This window comes from Ovis canadensis, chromosome 1, assembly GCF_042477335.2.
Source record: "Ovis canadensis isolate MfBH-ARS-UI-01 breed Bighorn chromosome 1, ARS-UI_OviCan_v2, whole genome shotgun sequence".
In the NCBI taxonomy this organism is placed as follows: Eukaryota; Metazoa; Chordata; class Mammalia; order Artiodactyla; family Bovidae; genus Ovis; species Ovis canadensis.
In genome coordinates, this window is record NC_091245.1 from 256,250,238 (window position 1) to 256,268,311 (window position 18,074).

The 18,074-nt window shown below is 38.6% G+C and overlaps 1 protein-coding gene across 5 annotated transcripts in view; it reads right to left on the bottom strand.

Annotated features, from left to right (window-relative positions):
• The window catches only part of PPP2R3A (protein phosphatase 2 regulatory subunit B''alpha), a 239,841-nt gene that overhangs the window by 24,492 nt on the left and 197,275 nt on the right, over positions 1 to 18,074 (bottom strand). For all 5 annotated transcript variants that reach the window (XM_069564768.1, XM_069564765.1, XM_069564769.1 and 2 more), the window contains 3 exons: positions 4,000 to 4,175; positions 3,376 to 3,494; positions 895 to 1,001 (listed from right to left, as the gene is read on the bottom strand). In XM_069564768.1, coding sequence (XP_069420869.1) covers positions 895 to 1,001; positions 3,376 to 3,494; positions 4,000 to 4,175 — 402 coding nt within the window. The remainder of the gene's footprint in view (positions 1 to 894; positions 1,002 to 3,375; positions 3,495 to 3,999; positions 4,176 to 18,074) is intronic.

Genomic DNA, 18,074 nt, shown 5'->3' on the forward strand with positions numbered 1-18,074 from the left:
CTGTGTTGTACAGCAGGTCTCCAGAACTTATCTTATGTAACAGAAACTTTATAAAAAGTGTGGAAAAAGCTGAGAACCAAATACTGAGTATGCTACCATATGTGTAAGAGAAAAAAAGAAAAAAAATGTATATGTGTATTTGCTTTTATACACATATACATATGTATAAAGAGAGAGTGTGTGAGAATGGGAGGGAACAAGATGGAGCATCCTTGGAAAGGCACATAAAGTAATAATAGTGGTTGCTTCCGGGGAGAACTAAGTAGCAGGAATCTTACTATTCTTTAAATTGAATATTAAATGAATATACTGCCTATTCAAAAAAGTATTACATTAATAATAAGGACTGATTGAGAGCCTTACAGAAACAGTGACTATAAAGGAACTGCTAAAGAAATCACTAGAAGATGAAAACAGCCAACAAAGTATAGTTACGGAAATGTTCTAAGTAGTAAAAGTCTTGGATAATTTAATTTCTTACCATGGTCCCTTTGTAGAAGTTAACTTCTTATTCAGAGTTGAACGCACAAAACCATGTCTGATAAAGGTTTGTTTTGATGATCATAATGGTCTTTATTATTTAAAAGAGCTTCAGTTCTCCTTTGTTTATAGGGTTTACTAACATCCCTAACAAAGCAGTATGATTGCACAGTGATCTCTGTTTTCAGTGGAAGGTACAACTTCATTAAAGGAAATGGCACATGAGAAGACTTTTCATAAAATCAGTGAAGGGAAGAGAAGACTGCTGGGGGAATATTCACTCAATTAAAATTGGGTTAAAGTCACTCATTTTTATGATATGACAAAAATAGGAAAGGACTACTAGCTTGATTTTTTAAAGGTGATCCTAACGTGGTCACCCCTCTTAAAAAGGACACAGGGAAACTTACTCACCCTTCCTGGAACTGTGCTTGGGCAGACTCTTCTGCTACAAGGGTCTCATACTCTTCAGCAGCAAACCTGTCCCAGTCGGAGGGCTCAGGACTGTCATTCTCAACATCCTGATTGGGAGGGGGGTGGCCACAGGAAACAGAATCAAAAACAAAAATTGGAGATAGGTCATCATAAATTTTTACATCCTGAAAAAACCTATGTGAAAAATGTTTTATTTGACCCCATGGACTATACAGTTCATGGAATTCTCCAGGCAAGAATACTGGAATGGGTAGCCTTTCTCTTCTCTAGGGGATCTTCCCAACCCGGGGATTGAACCCAGGTCTCCCGCATTGCAGGTGGATTCTTTACCAGCTGAGCCACCAGGGAAGTCCAAGAATACTGGAGTGCGTAGCCTATCTCTTCTCCAGTGGATCTTCCCAACCCAGGAACTGAACTGGGGTTTCCTGCATTACAGGCTGATTCTTTACCAACCGAGCTATCAGGGAAGCTCTAAACATGTTAAAAGAAGTACTAAAGTTACACTCCTAAACTGATTTTCTACACCTTGAATCACAAAATTATTAAGTACTCTTCATTAGCTGGACTGTTTGGGTCTAGATTCTTCAGCCTTGTAATCAGAGACTTTTCTCTAGCCCCTTCTCCTCGCACTTGGCATAGCAGTGACCTGGGCTGACCTGTGGTTTGCATATGCCCACCTGAAATGAGGCTTCCCTGGTGGCTCACATGGTGATGAATCTGCCTGCAATGCAGGCAACCTGGGTTTGACCTCTGGGTTGGGAAAATCCTCTGGAGAAAGAAATGGCAACCTACTCCAATATTTTTTTTAAATTTATTTTTTAATTGAAGGATAATTGCTTTACAGAATTTTGTTTTTTTTTTTTTTCTGTCAAACCTCAACTTGAATCAGCCATATACCGCTCCACTAATCTTGCCTGGAGAATTCCATGGACAGAGGCTACAGTCCATGGGGTCACAAAGAGTCAGACACGACTGAGTGGCTTAAACTTAACCTGAAATATACCATCCCTTCCTCTAGTGAATTTTTATTGCTTCCTTCACAGCCAGCTTGGAGACCCTGCCATCTGAGTTACCTTCCTAGAAGCAGCCCTTCTCCCCCTAGTCATTTCCTTCTTTGTACTATGTGGGCTTGGCTGCCACCTTTTGTTCTCCTGTCTTCGTCATCTCTATACACCTGTTCTTATATATTGAGTTATCTCTATATAACCCCCAGTGTCTCTTCAACGCAGTACCTGGAATTTACTGAGCACTTACTAATAGCATTCTTTGCAGATCAGAATATTGATAATTACTACCTCTCAGAAAAAAGGAAAATTTAAAATTTGTAATACAAATAAAAAAATGAAGGGGGAAGAAAGTATATATTTTCTTTTCCTTCTACAATACAGACTGCATCTTAGATTATATGTTCTAGGTAAAATGATGTTTTTCCATAATGAAATTGGGTTAACATTGCCCTAGGATGTAAGGTTAGTAATGCTAGAAGAATGTAAGTACCTTAATACTGACTACACAATATGTTAATTACTGTAATCCATTTGAAGAACTTCACCCCATCTTTTAAATATGTCTGAAATTGCTATGCATCTTAGATTTATAATTGCTTTTTCTTGCTTAAAGGTATATAAAATAATGCGACATTTTAATGTCAATGAAATAGTCACTTTAGGCTAGTGATAATGTACCTTGATATGCTCCAAGTTCTGGTGCAGAGTATTTGTTTTTAGAAGCTGGTCCTTGTATTCTGAACTATTAATATTTAGGTCAAACAGTTATGCAACATATGGAAGACAAAAGACTGAGGAAGTTTCCTGTAGTGTACTCAATCAGTTCTTTGCCATCAGTATAGTTTTTACTCTTTAAACAGGGGAATAGAAGGAGAAGTGGTGATATTCTGCTTTTTGTTTGTTTTTTTCCTGAATGTGGGTTTTCTGAGAGTCCACAGGTTTTTGTGTGTGGGGAAGGCAGTTCACTGTAGAATGACTTCAAACTGATGTCATGTACAGTCATCATTATCGCTTGAAAAAGTGTTACATTTATCTGAAAGTTGTCTATCTTGGAGGGCATCTAGTTTTCATTACCATGCCATCCCGAAATTGAATGGTACCATTAAATCAAGCCCAGTATACTCTGTAACAGAGATATATCTATTGATGTTTTGAAAGTGAGAAAGACAATTATTTCAAAATTTTCTGTAACCAGTTTCTATGTATATGGAAGTACACAAAACACACAATTCATTCAATGAAAGGCAGATGCAGGTTATTACCTACACTTGAAGATTAGCTGTGGGAAGAGATGGGCTCTGAGTCCTTTATTCTTTCTTTTCAGTATGTTATGGAATGTTTTAAATGTAAGCCTTTTTAAATACCAAAATTCCTGCAGACAGAGGCCACTTATCTGAAGCACAGAACCCCTGATACTGCATCCCTCAAACAGAAGTCAAAACTATATTGGTACCTTCTGGACCGCAAAGGGATCTCTCTGTTCATGGTCTAAGTATTTCTCCAGATTAAAGAAAGTGTCATAAAAGATGTGAGCCATTCTGCATCTCTTCAGGTCTCGGAGAGTTATTTTGCCTGTGTAAGAACAAATCTGGTAAATTTCAAAGGCTTCTTTCTAAGTGAAAAAAAAAAACAAACAAACTTTTACTGAAGTTTAAAAGGATATATGCATATGCTTATTTGATTATAAAAATTTGATGTTTTTTGAGGTAAAGTTCACATAAAATTCACCATTTTAGCCATTCTAATGGTTTTTCATACATTCACAATGTTGCACAAGCATCGCCACTATCACATTCCGTAGCATTTTCTTCACCTCCAAAGGAAACTGTACCTGTCCAACAGTCTCACTCCCCTCCCCTCTGCAATCCTTCCCAACTGGCTACCACTAATCTGCTTTCTGAATTTGCCATTAATTGTTAGTTCTATACCAACAATAAAGGAGAAACTTAAATATTTCTGTATTTGGAAAGCATGGATGGAAGACTGGGAAGTTCAATAATTTAGAACCATCCAGGATTACAACCCCCACTCTGTTATGTAGATGGACAATGCAACTTGGCTCTTTATTCAGTCTTACCATCACTGGCTGGCTTTACCAGGTCAAGCATCTGGCACAACAAATCATGGAATGGCAAGGGCTCAATGCCCATGGCTTCCATCCGTTCACACTGCTCCTCGTAGAAGTATTCCAGCTCGTACATGGAGAGCACTCCATCCCCATCCACATCCATACAGCGGAACCAGTACTCAATGCTAGGAGGTAAGGAAACTCATTAGCAATGGCCTGTTAAAGCTCTTTTATTCATTCAGATTTATTACTGCTTGTTTCTTTTAAAAGTTATATATGGGTATACTTTAGACTTAGACATAGTTTTACAAAATTTATTAGAAAAAATGGCGGTCATCTTTTAAAATTTTCTCTTCCCCAGATCCAAGCATTTTCAACACTTGCTTATTTTGGTTTTTATCTTTACATTTCAGTTAAGATGTCTACATTGTTCCTTTCTTGTATTTCTGATTTAAGGACTGTGGTTTAATTTTGCACTATGAAAGATGAGGTTTCAGCTCTTTTGCTACTCATTCCACCTTACCCACATGCCCTTTCTAACCTCAGCATAGATAAATTACTCAGCATTCAGAGTTTATAACTTTACATTTTCCTTTTATCTCTTTTATTTGTTTAGTTTGGGGATATAGTACATGTTACTAATTCAGCTAATTCAAAGGCTTCTGCCAGTTTCCATAATCAGCCCCATTGGGTATTCTAGCAATTGCATTTCCTTTAAATTGTTTTCAGTTCCCTCTGACCTACTCCAGTCTGGGCTGGTTGATCTCTAGGCCTGATTTACAGTTTCACCCTAGGGATTTTTCACCTTTCTCCTGTTTCTTATATCTCACATTTTCCTCATTCTTGGTTTGCTTCCTTGTTTGGTATAACACATTCTTCAGTATCTTCCTAAACAAGGGAGCATAGCAGGTACATTTTTTAGATGTTACATCATTGAAAATACCCTTTATCTACCCCCTAATGTGGTTGATATTTATAGAATTATGGCTTGATGGTTCTTTGCTTCAGAATTTTAAAGGCACTGACTCATTGTCCTCCATTTATCCACTGTTGTTGAGAAGTCTAAAGTCACTGATCCTTTGACTGCAACCTGTTTGGTTTTTTTTTCCCCTTTGAAGCCTACAGAGGTTTCTGAGTTCCTGGTGTTTTAAAATAAAACGGATGAAGTGCCTTGGTCTGGATCTAATTCACTTTTGCTGGGCTCAGAGCCTCCTCAGTTTGGAAACTAGTATTCTTAAGTTCTTGGATATTTTCTTAAAATTGTTTTGTTTCTTCTCTGCTTCTCTTTCCCCTTATCCACTCTCTTTCTGGAACTCTTGTTATTCAAGTCAGCATGGTCCAATATGGTGATCACTAGCCATATGTAGATAACCCAATTTGAGATGTCTTTTTTAAAATAAATTTGTTTTCTGTTAATTTTTATTTATTTATTTGGCTGTGCCAGATATTAGTTGCAGCATGTGGGATCTAGTTCCCTGGCCAGGAACTGAACCCAGTCCCCCTGCATTGGGAATGCAGAATTTTAGCCACTGGACCACCAGGAAAATCCCTGGGATGTTTTTAAGTGCAAATACAGATTTTGAAGACTTTGTAAGAAAAAAACATCAATACTTTTATACTGATTACATGTTGGAAAAATATTTTAGATATATGGTATTAAATAAGAGATGTAAGTAAAATTAATCCTGTGTTTATTTTTACTTTCTTACTGTGGTTGCTACTGCTGCTGCTAAGTCGCTTCAGTCATGTCCGACTCTGTGCGACCCCATAGACGGCAGCCCACCAGGCTCCCCTGTACCAGGGATTCTCCAGGCAAGAATACTAGAGTGGGTTGCCATTTCCTTCTCCATCTTACTGTGGTTAATTTTACTTGAAAAATTAAAAAAAATTTTTTTAAGTAAAAATTGTATGTATTTAAGATATATAACAAAATAATGTGGTATAGACAGTGAAACAATTACTACAGTGAAGCTGCTTAACATAGCATCTCCCCATAATATTACTATTTTGCAGGATAGGAGGGATGTAGAGGACCTGAAATCTACCCTCTTAAGTGAATGTTCAGCATTTAAAACAATACTATATTAAATGTATAGTGATTATATTGTACATTAGATCTCTAGATTTATTCATCCTGTATAACTGCAACTTTGTACATTGGGTCAGCATCTCCTCTTTTCCCTCACACCCCCAGCCCCCGGTAACCACCATTCTACTTTCTGCTTCTAGTAAGTCTGACTTTTTTTTTGATTCCCATATAAGAGATCATGTACTATTTGACTTCCTGTGCCTTGCTTATTCCACTTAGCATAATATCCTCATCCTCCAGGTTAATCCATGTTGCAAATGACAGGATTTCCTCCTTTTTGAAGGCTGAATAATATTCCACTGTGTGTATACATATACCACATTTCATTTACCTATCCATTCTGTGAGAGCTTGATTTCATATAATGCTGTAATGAACAAGGGAGTTCAGATATCTCTTCAGGAGCCTGATTTCAGAGTTTTGGTTCAAGATGGTCAAATAGGAACTTGCCTTCTCCCATGGACACACCTGTATAGCTACATATGGACCAATTTCTTCTGAAAAAACCCTAAAAACTAGCTGAGTGACTTCTACATTATTGGAAAAATGAGAAGAAACTCATATTCAGTGGATAGGAGATGCTAAGACACAATCTTGCTGTAAACCCCAGCACACTGACCCACAATTAGGAGAAACCGGAAATCCAGAGCTTTTCCCCGAGGAGCAAAGAGTTTGAATCCCACGTTGTGAACCCAGCTTTTAAGACCTGCAACTGAGACAACTACCCTCAAATCTAGCTTTTTTCTTCCTTTAAAAAAAAACAAGTATAGTTGATATGTAATATTATATTAATTTCAGGTGTACACCATAGTGATTTGACATTTGGATACATTATTAATTGGTCACCACAGTAAGTCTAGTAACCATTTGTTACCAAAGTTATTACTATATTATTGACTATATTCTCTACGCTATACATTACATCCCTGTGCCTTATTTATTTTCTACCTGGAAGTTTGTACATCTTAATTCCCTTCGTCTATTTCACCCAACCACCCATTTACCCTCTGGTGACCTCTACTGTGTTCTCTCTACTGGTGTTCCTGTTTAGTTTGATTTTTAAATTCCACATATAAATGAAATCATATAGTATTTGTCTTTCTCTGTCAGACCTATTTCACTTAGCATAATACCCTTAGAGTCCATTCCTGTTGTTTCAAATGTCAAGCTTTCGTTCTTTTCTAATGGCTACGTAAAATTCCGTTGTGTGTATGTGTGTGTGTCACCTTTATCCACTTATCTACTGATGAATACTTAGGTTACTTCCATATGTTGGGTATAGTGAATAATGCTGCAGTGAATGTTGGAGAGCATATATCTTTTCAAAATAATATTTTTATTTTCTTTGGGTAAATACCCAGAAGTGAAATTACTGGATCATATAGCTGTTCTATTTAAAAATTTTTGAGGAATGTCTACACTGTTCCATAGTGGTTTGCATTCTCACCAGCATAAGAGTCCCCTTTTCTCCATATCCTTGCCAACACTTGTCATTTGTTGTTTGTTTGTTAACAGTCATTCTGAAAGGTGTGAGGATAGCTCATTGTGGTTTATATTTGTACTACACTGATGATTAGTGATGTTGAATACCATTTTATGTGTCTGTTGGTCATCTCTATGTCTTGAAAAAGCATTTGTTCAGGCTTTTTGCTCATTTTAAAATCAGGTTGTTACTATCATGTAAGAATTGAATAGCCAGTCTATGTCTGATGCAGGATACAGCATGCTTGGGGCTGGTGCATGGGGATGACCCACAGAGATGTTATGGAGAGGGAGGTGGGAGGGGGGTTCATGTTTGGGAATGCATGTAAGAATTAAAGATTTTAAAATTAAAAAAATAAAAAACTAATAAAAAAAGAAAGAAAGAAAGAAAAAAAATCAGGTTGGATTTTTTGATACTGAGTTATGTAAGTTTTAAAAAAATATATTTTAGATATTAACCCCTTATCAGATAGATCATCTACAAGTATTTCTTCCTATTCAGTAAATTGCCTTTATGTTTGTTGATGGTTTCCTTTGTTGTGCAAAACCTTTAAAACTGATATAGTCTCATTTATTTTTCTTTTCCCTGCCCTTGCTTGAGGAGACAGATTAAAAAAAATACTGCTAAGTCTAATTTTAAAGAGTATACAGCCAATGTTTTCTTCTAGGAGTTATTTTATGGTTTCAGATCTCACATTTAAGTCTTCAATCCTTTTTGAGTTTATATTTTGTATACAGCATAGAGAGTGATCCAGTTTCATTCTTTTGCATGAAGCTGTCAAGTTTCCCAGTATCATTTATTGAAGACATGGTCTTTTACCTATTGTATATTCTTGGCTCCATTGTGTACATTCAGTTCAGTTCAGTCGCTCAGTTGTGTATGACTCTGAACCCCACGGACTGCAGCATGCCAGGCTTCCCTGTCCATCATCAACTCCCGGAGCTTGCTTAAACTCGTACAGCAAGTCATTGATGCCATCCAACCATCTCACCCTCTGTTGTCCCCTTTTCCTCCTGCCTTCAATCTTTCCCAGCATCAGGGTCTTTTCTAATGAGTCAGTTCTTAGCATCAGGTGGCCAAAGTATTGGAGTTTCAGCTTCAGCATCAGTTCCTCCAATGAATATTCAGGACTGATTTCCTTTAGGATCGAATGGCTGGATCTCCTTGCAGTCCAAGGGACTCTCAAGAGTCTTCTCCAACATCACAGAAGTGTCAATTCTTTGGTGCTCAGCTTTCTTTACAGTCCAACTCTCACATCCATACATGACTACTGGAAAAACCATAGCCTTGACTAGACGGACCATTGTTGGCAAAGTAATGTCTCTGCTTTTTAATATGCTGTCTAGGTTAGTCATAGCTTTTCTTCCAAGGAGCAAGAGTCTTTTCATTTCATGGCTTCAGTCACCATCTGCAATGATTTTGGAGCTCCCCAAAATAAAGTCTGTCACTATTTCCATTGTTTCTCCATCTATTTGACATGAAAGGATGGGACCAGATGCCATGATCTTAGTTTTCTGAATGTTGAGTTTTAAACCAGCTTTTTCACTCTCCTCTTTCATTTTCATCAAGAGGCTCTTTAGTTCTTCTTCACTTTCTGCTGTAAGGGTGGTGTCATCTGGGTATCTGAGGTTATTGATGTTTCTCCCAGCAATCTTGATTCCAGCTTGTGCTTCATCCAGCCCAGCATTTCGCATGATGTACTCTGCATATAAGTTAAATAAGCAGGGTGACAACATACAACCATGATGTACTCCTTTCCCGTTTTGGAACCAGTCTGTGGTTCCATGTCCAGTTCTAACTGTTGCTTCTTAACCTGCATACAGATTTCACAGGAGGCAGGTAAGGTGGTCTGGTATTCACACCTCTTGAAGTTTTCCGCAGTCCACTGTGATGCATGTAATCAAAGGCTTTGGTATAGACAATAAAGCAGAAGTAGATGTTTTACTGGAAATGTTGTGCTTTTTTGATGATCCAATGAATGTTGGCAGTTTGATCTCTGTTTCCTCTGCCTTTTCTAAATCCAGCTTGAATATCTGGAAGTTCACAGTTCACATACTGTTGAAGCCTGGATGTGCTTGAATATTCTTTTCCACTGCCTTTCTTTAGGATTGGAATGGCAACTGACCTTTTCCAGTCCTGTGGCCACTGCTGAGTTTTCCAAATTTGCTGGCATATTGAGTGCAGCACTTTCACAGCATCATCTTTAGGATTTGAAACAGCTCAGATGGAATTCCATCACCTCCACTAACTTTGTTCCTAGTTATGCTTCCTAAGGCCCACTTGACTTCACATTCCAGGATGTCTGGCTCTAGGTGAGTTATCATACCATCGTGATTATCTGGGTCCTGAAGTCTTTTTTGTACAGTTCTGTGTATTCTTGCCTCCTCTTCCTCATAGCTTCTGCTTCTGTTAGGTCCATACTGTTTCTGTCCTTTATTGTACCCATCTTTGCATGACATGTTCCCTTGGTCTAATTTTCTTGAAGAGATCTCGTCTTTCCCATTCTATTATTTTCCTCTATTTCTTTGCATTGATCACTGAAGAAGGCTTTCTTATCTCTCCTTGCTATTCATGAAACACTGCATTCAAATGGGTATATCTTTCCTTTTCTCCTTTGCCTTTACCTTCTTTTCTCAGCTATTTTTAAGGCCTCCCCAGACAACCATTTTGCCTTTTTGCATTTCTTTTTCTTGGGGATGGTCTTGATCACTGCCTCCTGTACAGTGTCATGAGCCTCCATCCATGGTTCTTCAGGCATTCTATCAGATTTAATCCCTTGAATCTGTTTGTCACTTCCACTGTATCATCATAAGGGATTTGATTTAGGTCATACCTGAATGGTCTAGTGGTTTTCCCTATTTTCTTCAATTTAAGTCTGAATTTGGCAATAAGGAGTTCATAATCTTAGCCATAGTCAGCTCCCTGGTCTTGTTTTTGCTGACTGTATAGAGCTTCTCCATCTTTGGTTGCAAAGAATATAATCAATCTGATTTTAGTACTGACCTTCTGGTGATGTCCATGTGTAGAGTCTCCTCTTGTGTTGTTGGAAGAGGGTGTTTGCTATGACCAGTGCATTCTCTTGGCAAAATGCTGTTAGCCTTTGCCCTGCTTCTTTTTGTACTCCAAAGCCAAATTTGCCTGTTACTCCAGGTATCTCTAGAGTTCCTACTTTTGCATTCCAGTCCCCTGTAATGAAAAGGGCATCTTTTTTTGGGTGTTAGTTCTAGAAGGTCTTGTAGGTCTTCATAGAACTGTTCAACTTCAGCTCCTTAAGCATTACTTGTCGGGGCATAGACTTGGATTACTGTGATGTTGAATGGTTTGCCTTGGAAATGAACAGATCATTTTGTCATTTTTGAGACTGCACCCAAGAACTGCATTTTGGAGTCTTCTGTTGACTATGAGGGCTACTCCATTTCTTCTAAGGGATTCTTGCCCACAGTAGTAGATATAATGGTCATCTGAGTTAAATTCGCCCATTCCAGTGAATGGTTGTACATTAATTGACCACATAAGAGGGACTTTATTTCTGACCGCTCTATTCTCCATTGATGTATGTGTCTATTTTTGTGCCATGACCATACTGTTTTGATTCCTATAGCTCTGTAGCAAGCACAGCTTGAAAACTGTCAAGCACGGTTTGACACCTCTGGCTTTGTTCCTCTTAAATTGCTTTGGTTTTCACAGTCTTTCATGTTCTAGAATATTCTTTAGGATGCTGTGTTTAATTCTTTAAAAAATGCTACAGTTACTTTGATAAGAGATTTCATTGAATCTGTAGATTGCTTTCGGTAGTATGGACATTTTAACAACATTAGTTCTTTCATTAATGTTTAATGAATTTAGAGTATAGGTCTTTCGCTTTCTTGGCAGACTTTATTCTTATTCTTTTGGCTGCAATTGTAAATAGGATTGTCTCAATTTCTATTTCTTATAGTTCATTATTGGTGTATAGAAATGCAATTGATTTCTATATATTCATTTTGTATCCTGAAGTTTTACTGAATTCATAGATTAGTTTCAATAGTTTTTTTGGGGTGGAGTTTTTAGGGTTTTCTATAGATATTATCATGTCATCTGCAAATAGGGACAGTTTTACTACTTCCTTTACAATGTGGATGCCTTTTATTTCTCTTTCTTGTGTGACAGCTGTCACTAAGACTTCTAATACTATTTTGAATAAAATGTCAATAGTAGACACTTTTCCTTGTTCCTGATCTTAAAGGAAAAGCATTTGGTGTTTCATTGTTTAAGTATTTTCTGAGCCACTGGTTTGTCATACACAGCTCTTATTATGTTGATACATGTTTACTCTATACCCACTTTATTGAGAGTTTTTATAAAAAATGGATATTGAATTTTGTCAAACACTTTTTCTGCATTGATTCAAACGATCATGTGGTTTTTATTCTTTACTTTGTTAATGTAATATATCATGTTGATTTATTTGTGTATATAGAACCATCCTTGCATCTGTGGAATACACTTGATAATGGTGAATGGTTCTTTTACTATGCGGTTGATATCCATCTAATATGTTGTTTAGAATTTTTGTATTTATGTTCATCTGGAATACTGGCCTGTAACTTTTTTGTAGTGTCTTTATCTGGTTTTGATATCAGCATAATGCTGGCTTCAGAGAATGAATTTAGAATAGTTCCTTCCTCTTCAATTTTCTGGAATAGTTTGAGAAGGATAGGTATTAACTCTTCCCTAAGTTTGTTGAATTTATCTGTTGTCTGGTCCTGGGCTTGTTTGTTGGGAGGCTTTTTAAAATTTCTAATTCTGTTTCATTATTGGTCATCTGTCTGTTCAGATTTTCTGTTTTTCCTGATTCACTTTTGGAAAGTTGCATGTTTCTGGGAACTACCCATTTCTTCTAGGCTGTTCATTTTGTTGGCAAATAATTGTTTGTAGTAATCTTTTATGATCCTTTGTATTTCTGTTGTGTCAATGGTAACTTCTTTGCTTTCAGGTCTATTTTGCCTGATATTAGTATTGCTACTACAAGTTTCTTTTCATTTTCATTTGCGTGAAATATCTTTTTCTATCCCTTCACTTTTATTCTGTGTATATCTTTAGATCTGAAGCCTGGGTATGCAACGTATAAATGGGTCTTGTTGCTTTAATCCATTCAGCTACCCTTTGTCTTTTGATAGCAGCATTTAGTCCATTTACATTTAAAGTAGTTATAGATAGGCATGTACTTATTACAATTTTGTTAATTGTTTTGTAGTTCCTCTGTGCATATCTTCTTTTCTTGTTCTGTGATTTGATGACTTTCTTTAGTGTGTTGTTTGTATTCCTGTCTCTTTATTTTTTGTGTGTGTATATTATAGGTTTTTTTTTTTTGTATATTATAACCATTCAATATCACAGTTATCCAAGTCTATGCCCCAACCAGTAATGCTGAAGAAGCTGAAGTTGAACGGTTTTATGAAGACCTACAAGACCTTTTAGAACTAACATCCAGAAAAGATGTCCTTTTCATTACAGGGGACTTGAACGCAAAAGTAGGAAGTCAAGAAACACCTAAAGTAACAGGCAAATTTGGCCTTGGAATGCGGAATGAAGCAGGGCAAAGATTAATAGAGTTTTGCCAAGAAAATGCACTGGTCATAGCAAACACCCTCTTCCAACAACACAAGAGAAGACTCTACACATGGACATCAACAGATGGTCAACACCGAAATCAGACTGATTCTATTCTTTGCAGCCAAAGATGGAGAAGCTCTATACAGTCAACAAAAACAAGACTGGGAGCTGACTGTGGCTCAGATCATGAACTCTTTATTGCCAAATTCAGACTGAAATTGAAGAAAGTGGGGAAAACCTCTAGACCATCCAGGTATGACCTAAATCAAACCCCTTATGATTATACAGTGGAAATGAGAAATAGATTTAAGGGCCTAGATCTGATAGATAGAGTACCTGATGAACTATGGAATGAAGTTCGTGACACTGTGCAGGAGACAGGGATCAAGACCATCCCCATGGAAAAGAAATGCAAAAAAGCAAAATGGCTGTCTGGGGAGGCCTTACAAATAGCTGTGAAGAGAAGAGAGGAGAAAAGCAAAGGAGAAAAGGAAAGATATAGGCATCTAAATGCAGAGTTCCAAAGAATAGCAAGAAGAGATAAGAAAGCCTTCTTCAGCAATCAATGCAAAGAAATAGAGGAAAACAACAGATTGGGAAAGACTAGAGATCTCTTCAAGAAAATTAGAGATACCAAGGGAACATTTCATGCAAAGATGGGCTCGATAAAGGACAGAAATAGTATGGACCTAATAGAAGCAGAAGATATTAAGAAGAGATGGCAAGAATACATGGAAGAACTGTACAAAAAAGACCTTCGTGACCCGGATAGTCATGATGATGTGATCACTAATCTAGAACCAGACATCTTGGAATGTGAAATCAAGTGGGCTTTAGAAAGCATCACTATGAACAAAGCTAGTGGAGGTGATGGAATTCCAATTGAGCTGTTTCAAATCCTAAAAGATGATGCTGTGAAAGTGCTGCACTCAATATACCAGCCAATTTGGAAAACTCAGCAGTGGCCACAGGACTGGAAAAGGTCAGTTTTCATTCCAATCCGAAAGAAAGGCAATGCCAAAGAATGCTCAAACTACCGCACAATTGCACTCATCTCACATGCTAGTTAAGTAATGCTCAAAATTCTCCAAGCCAGGCTTCAGCAATACATGAACCGTGAACTCCCAGACGTTCAAGCTGGTTTTAGAAAAGGCAGAGGAACCAGAGATCAAATTGCCAACATCCGCTGGATCATGGAAAAAGCAAGATAGTTCCAGAAAAACATCTATTTCTGCTTTATTGACTCTGCCAAAGCCTATGACTGTGTGGATCACAATAAACTGTGGAAAATTCTGAAAGAGATGGGCATACCAGACCACCTGACCTGCCTCTTGAGAAACCTACATGCAGGTCAGGAAGCAACAGTTAGAACTGGACATGGAACAACAGACTGGTTCCAAATAGGAAAAGGAGTACATCAAGGCTGTATATTGTCACCCTGCTTATTTACCTTCTCTGCAGAGTACATCATGAGAAACGCTGGGCTAGAAGAAGCACAAGCTGGAATCAAGATTGCCGGGAGAAATCTCAATAACCTCAGATATGCAGATGACACCACCCTTATGGCAGAAAGTGAAGAGGAGCTAAAAAGCCTCTTGATGAAAGTGAAAGAGGAGAGCGAAAAAGTTGGCCTAAAGCTCAACATTCAGAAAACGAAGATCACGGCATCCGGTCCCATCACTTCATGGGAAATAGATGGGGAACCAGTGGAAACAGTGTCAGACTTTATTTTTTGGGGCTCCAGAATCACTGCAGATGGTGACTGCAGCCATGAAATGAAAAGACGCTTACTCCTTGGAAGAAAAGTTATGACCAACCTAGATAGCATATTCAAAAGCAGAGACATGACTTTGCCGACAAAGATCCATCTAGTCGAGGCTATGGTTTTCCAGTGGTCATGTATGGATGTGAGAGTTGGACTGTGAAGAAGGCTGAGCGCCGAAGAATTGATGCTTTTGAACTGTGGTGTTGGAGAAGGCTCTTGAGAGTCCCTTGGACTGCAGGGAGATCCAACCAGTCCATTCTGAAGGAGATAGCCCTGGGATTCCTTTGGAAGGAATGATCCTAAAGCTGAATGAAACTCCAGTTCTTAGGCCACCTCATGAGGATGAGATGGTTGGATGGCATCACGGACTCGATGGACGTGAGTCTGAGTGAACTCCGGGAGATGGTGATGAATAGGGAGGCCTGGCATGCTTCGATTCATGGGGTCGCAAAGAGTCAGACACGACTGAGCAACTGAACTGAACTGATTATAGGTATTAGGTTTATGGTTACCATGAGGTTCATATACAACAATCTATGTAAACAGCAGTCTATTTAAATGGATGGTCATTTAAGTCAAAGCACATTCTAAAAGTTACTTACCCCCCCGCCTCTACATTTTATGTTTCTGACATATTTTGCATCGTTTTGTGTATCATCTATTTGTTTCCTATTATAGGTGATTTTACTACTTTTGTCTTTTAACCTTCATATTAGCTTTGTAGGTGACTGACCTTTAGTATATGTTTGCCCTTACCAGTGATATTTTTTCTTTAATGATTTTCATGTTTCTAGTTATGGCCTCGCCTTTTCAGTTTAAAGAAATTCCTTTACCACTTCTTATAAGGCTCAGTTAGTGGTGATGAATTCTATTAGCTTTTACTTCTCTGGGAAATCCATTATGTCTACTTCAATTCTGAATGATAGTCTTGCCAGGTAGAGTATTCTTGGTTGAAAGTTTTTTTTTTCTTTTAGCACTTTGAATACCATTTTAGTCTCCTCTGGCCTGAAAAGTTTCTGCTGACAAGTCAGCTGATAGTCTTATGTGGGTGTCCCTCGTTGCCTTAAAGATTCCTTCTTGGTCTTTAACTTTTGAGGTTTTAATTATAATGTATCTTGGTATGGGTCTCTTGGGTTCATCTTATTTGGGACTCTGTGCATCCTGGACTTAGATGTCTGTTTTGCTAACCAGGTTAGGAAAGTTTTCAGTCATTTTTCTTCAAGTATGTTTTGAAGAAAAATTTCCCTCTCTCTTCTCCTTCTGGACCCCTGTGAATGTTAATACACTTGATGTTGTCTCACAGGTCCGTTAAACTATCCTATTACTTTAATTTTTTAAAATTATATTTTGGCCGCATCATGCGGCATGCACAACTTCCCTTCAGTTCAGTTCAGTTCAGTCGCTCAGTTGTGTCTGACTCTTTGTGACCCCATGAATTGCAGCACTCCAGGCCTCCCTGTCCATCACCAACTCCCGGAGCTCACTCAAACTCATGTCCATTGAGTCGGTGATGCCATCCAGCCATCTCATCCTCTGTTGTCCCCTTTTCCTCCTGCCCCCAATCCCTCCCAGCATCAGATTCTTTTCCAATGAGTCAACTCTTCGCATGAGGTGGCCAAAGTACTGGAGTTTCAGCTTTAGCATCATTCCTTCCAAAGAAATCCCAGGGCTGATCTCCTTCACAATGGACTGGTTGGATCTCTTTGCAGTCCAAGGGACTCTCAAGAGTCTTCAACACTATAGAGCAAAAGCATCAGTTCTTTGGCAGTCAGCCTTCTTCACAGTCCAACTCTCACATCCATACATGCCCACTGGAAAAACCATAGCCTTGACTAGACGGACCTTTGTTGGCAAAGTAATGTCTCTGCTTTTCAATATGCTGTCTAGGTTGGTCACAACTTTTCTTCCAAGGAGTAAGTGTCTTTTAATTTCATGGCTGCAGTCACCATCTGCAGTGATTTTGGAGCCCCCCAAAATAAAGTCTGACACTGTTTCCCTGTGCCCCCTGTTGTGGAAGCATGGAGTTTGAACCACTGGATTACCATGGAAGTTCCAAGCTATCCTCATTTAAAAAATTATTATTTTATTTTTTTCTGTTTTGACTGGGTGATATCCTCTACCCTGTCTCAGATTGCTGATACATTGTTCTGCATCTTCTAGTCTGCTGTTGATTCCCTCTGGTATATTTTTCATTTCTATTAATCTATTTTTCAGTTCTGATTGGTTCTTTTCTATATCTTCTATCTCGTTGTTGCAGTTCTCACCAAGTTCATCCATTCTCCAGAGTTCAGTGAACAACTTTAAGACTATTAATTTGAACTTTTTTTCTGGTTAATTGCTTATCTCCATTTTATTTTTTTCCTTTGGTTTTGTCTTGTTTTCTCATTTGTAGGCTATTCCTTTGTCTCATTTTGCCTTTCTGTATTTGTTTCTACATATTACAGCTATATCTCTCACTCTCGAAAGACTAGCCCTATGTAAGTATCTGTGAGCCCAGTGGCACCATAACCCAAGGCATCAGATCAAGATCCTCCTCTTATCCCGGGTATGTGCTTTGTATGCCTTCTTGTGGGTTGGGCTGCAAGTGCAGTGTGTGCACCGGTAGATGGGGCTGGTCCCTGACGTGGCTAGCTGAGTGGCTTGGCTACAACTGCTGTTGACACCCTCGTGGGTAGGGCTAGCCCCCAGTCTGTCTGTCCATGAAGCCTGGCTATGACTACTGTGGGTACATTAGTGTGCAAGGCTTGTCCCCTCTAGCATGAGCCATTTTTGAGGGGCACTGGTGCTAGTTGGGACTACTTGCCAGGTAGGGCAGGGTGGGTGCTATTTTGGAGGCACTGGCTGAGGCTGGTGGGTTGGGCAATGTGAGTTCTCAGAGGAATGCTGAGGATGGGTCCAAGGTGTTAAGTAGATTGATAGAGAGTGGCAGAAATGGTACCTGGCAGAACAGGAGAGTAAAAACAAAAAGGATGCCCAACAGCACTTCTATCACTGGAGGAAGATCCACCAGAAACCTGCCCTTTATGGCACATGCCCTAGAATAGGTCTCCCTCTTGTATGATCCAGGTGCTTTTCAAGCTGCTGTCTCTGTGCTGGGACTCAGAGTGAATGAGCTTGTGTGAGCTTGTCAAGAGTGGAGCTTTATTTCCCCAT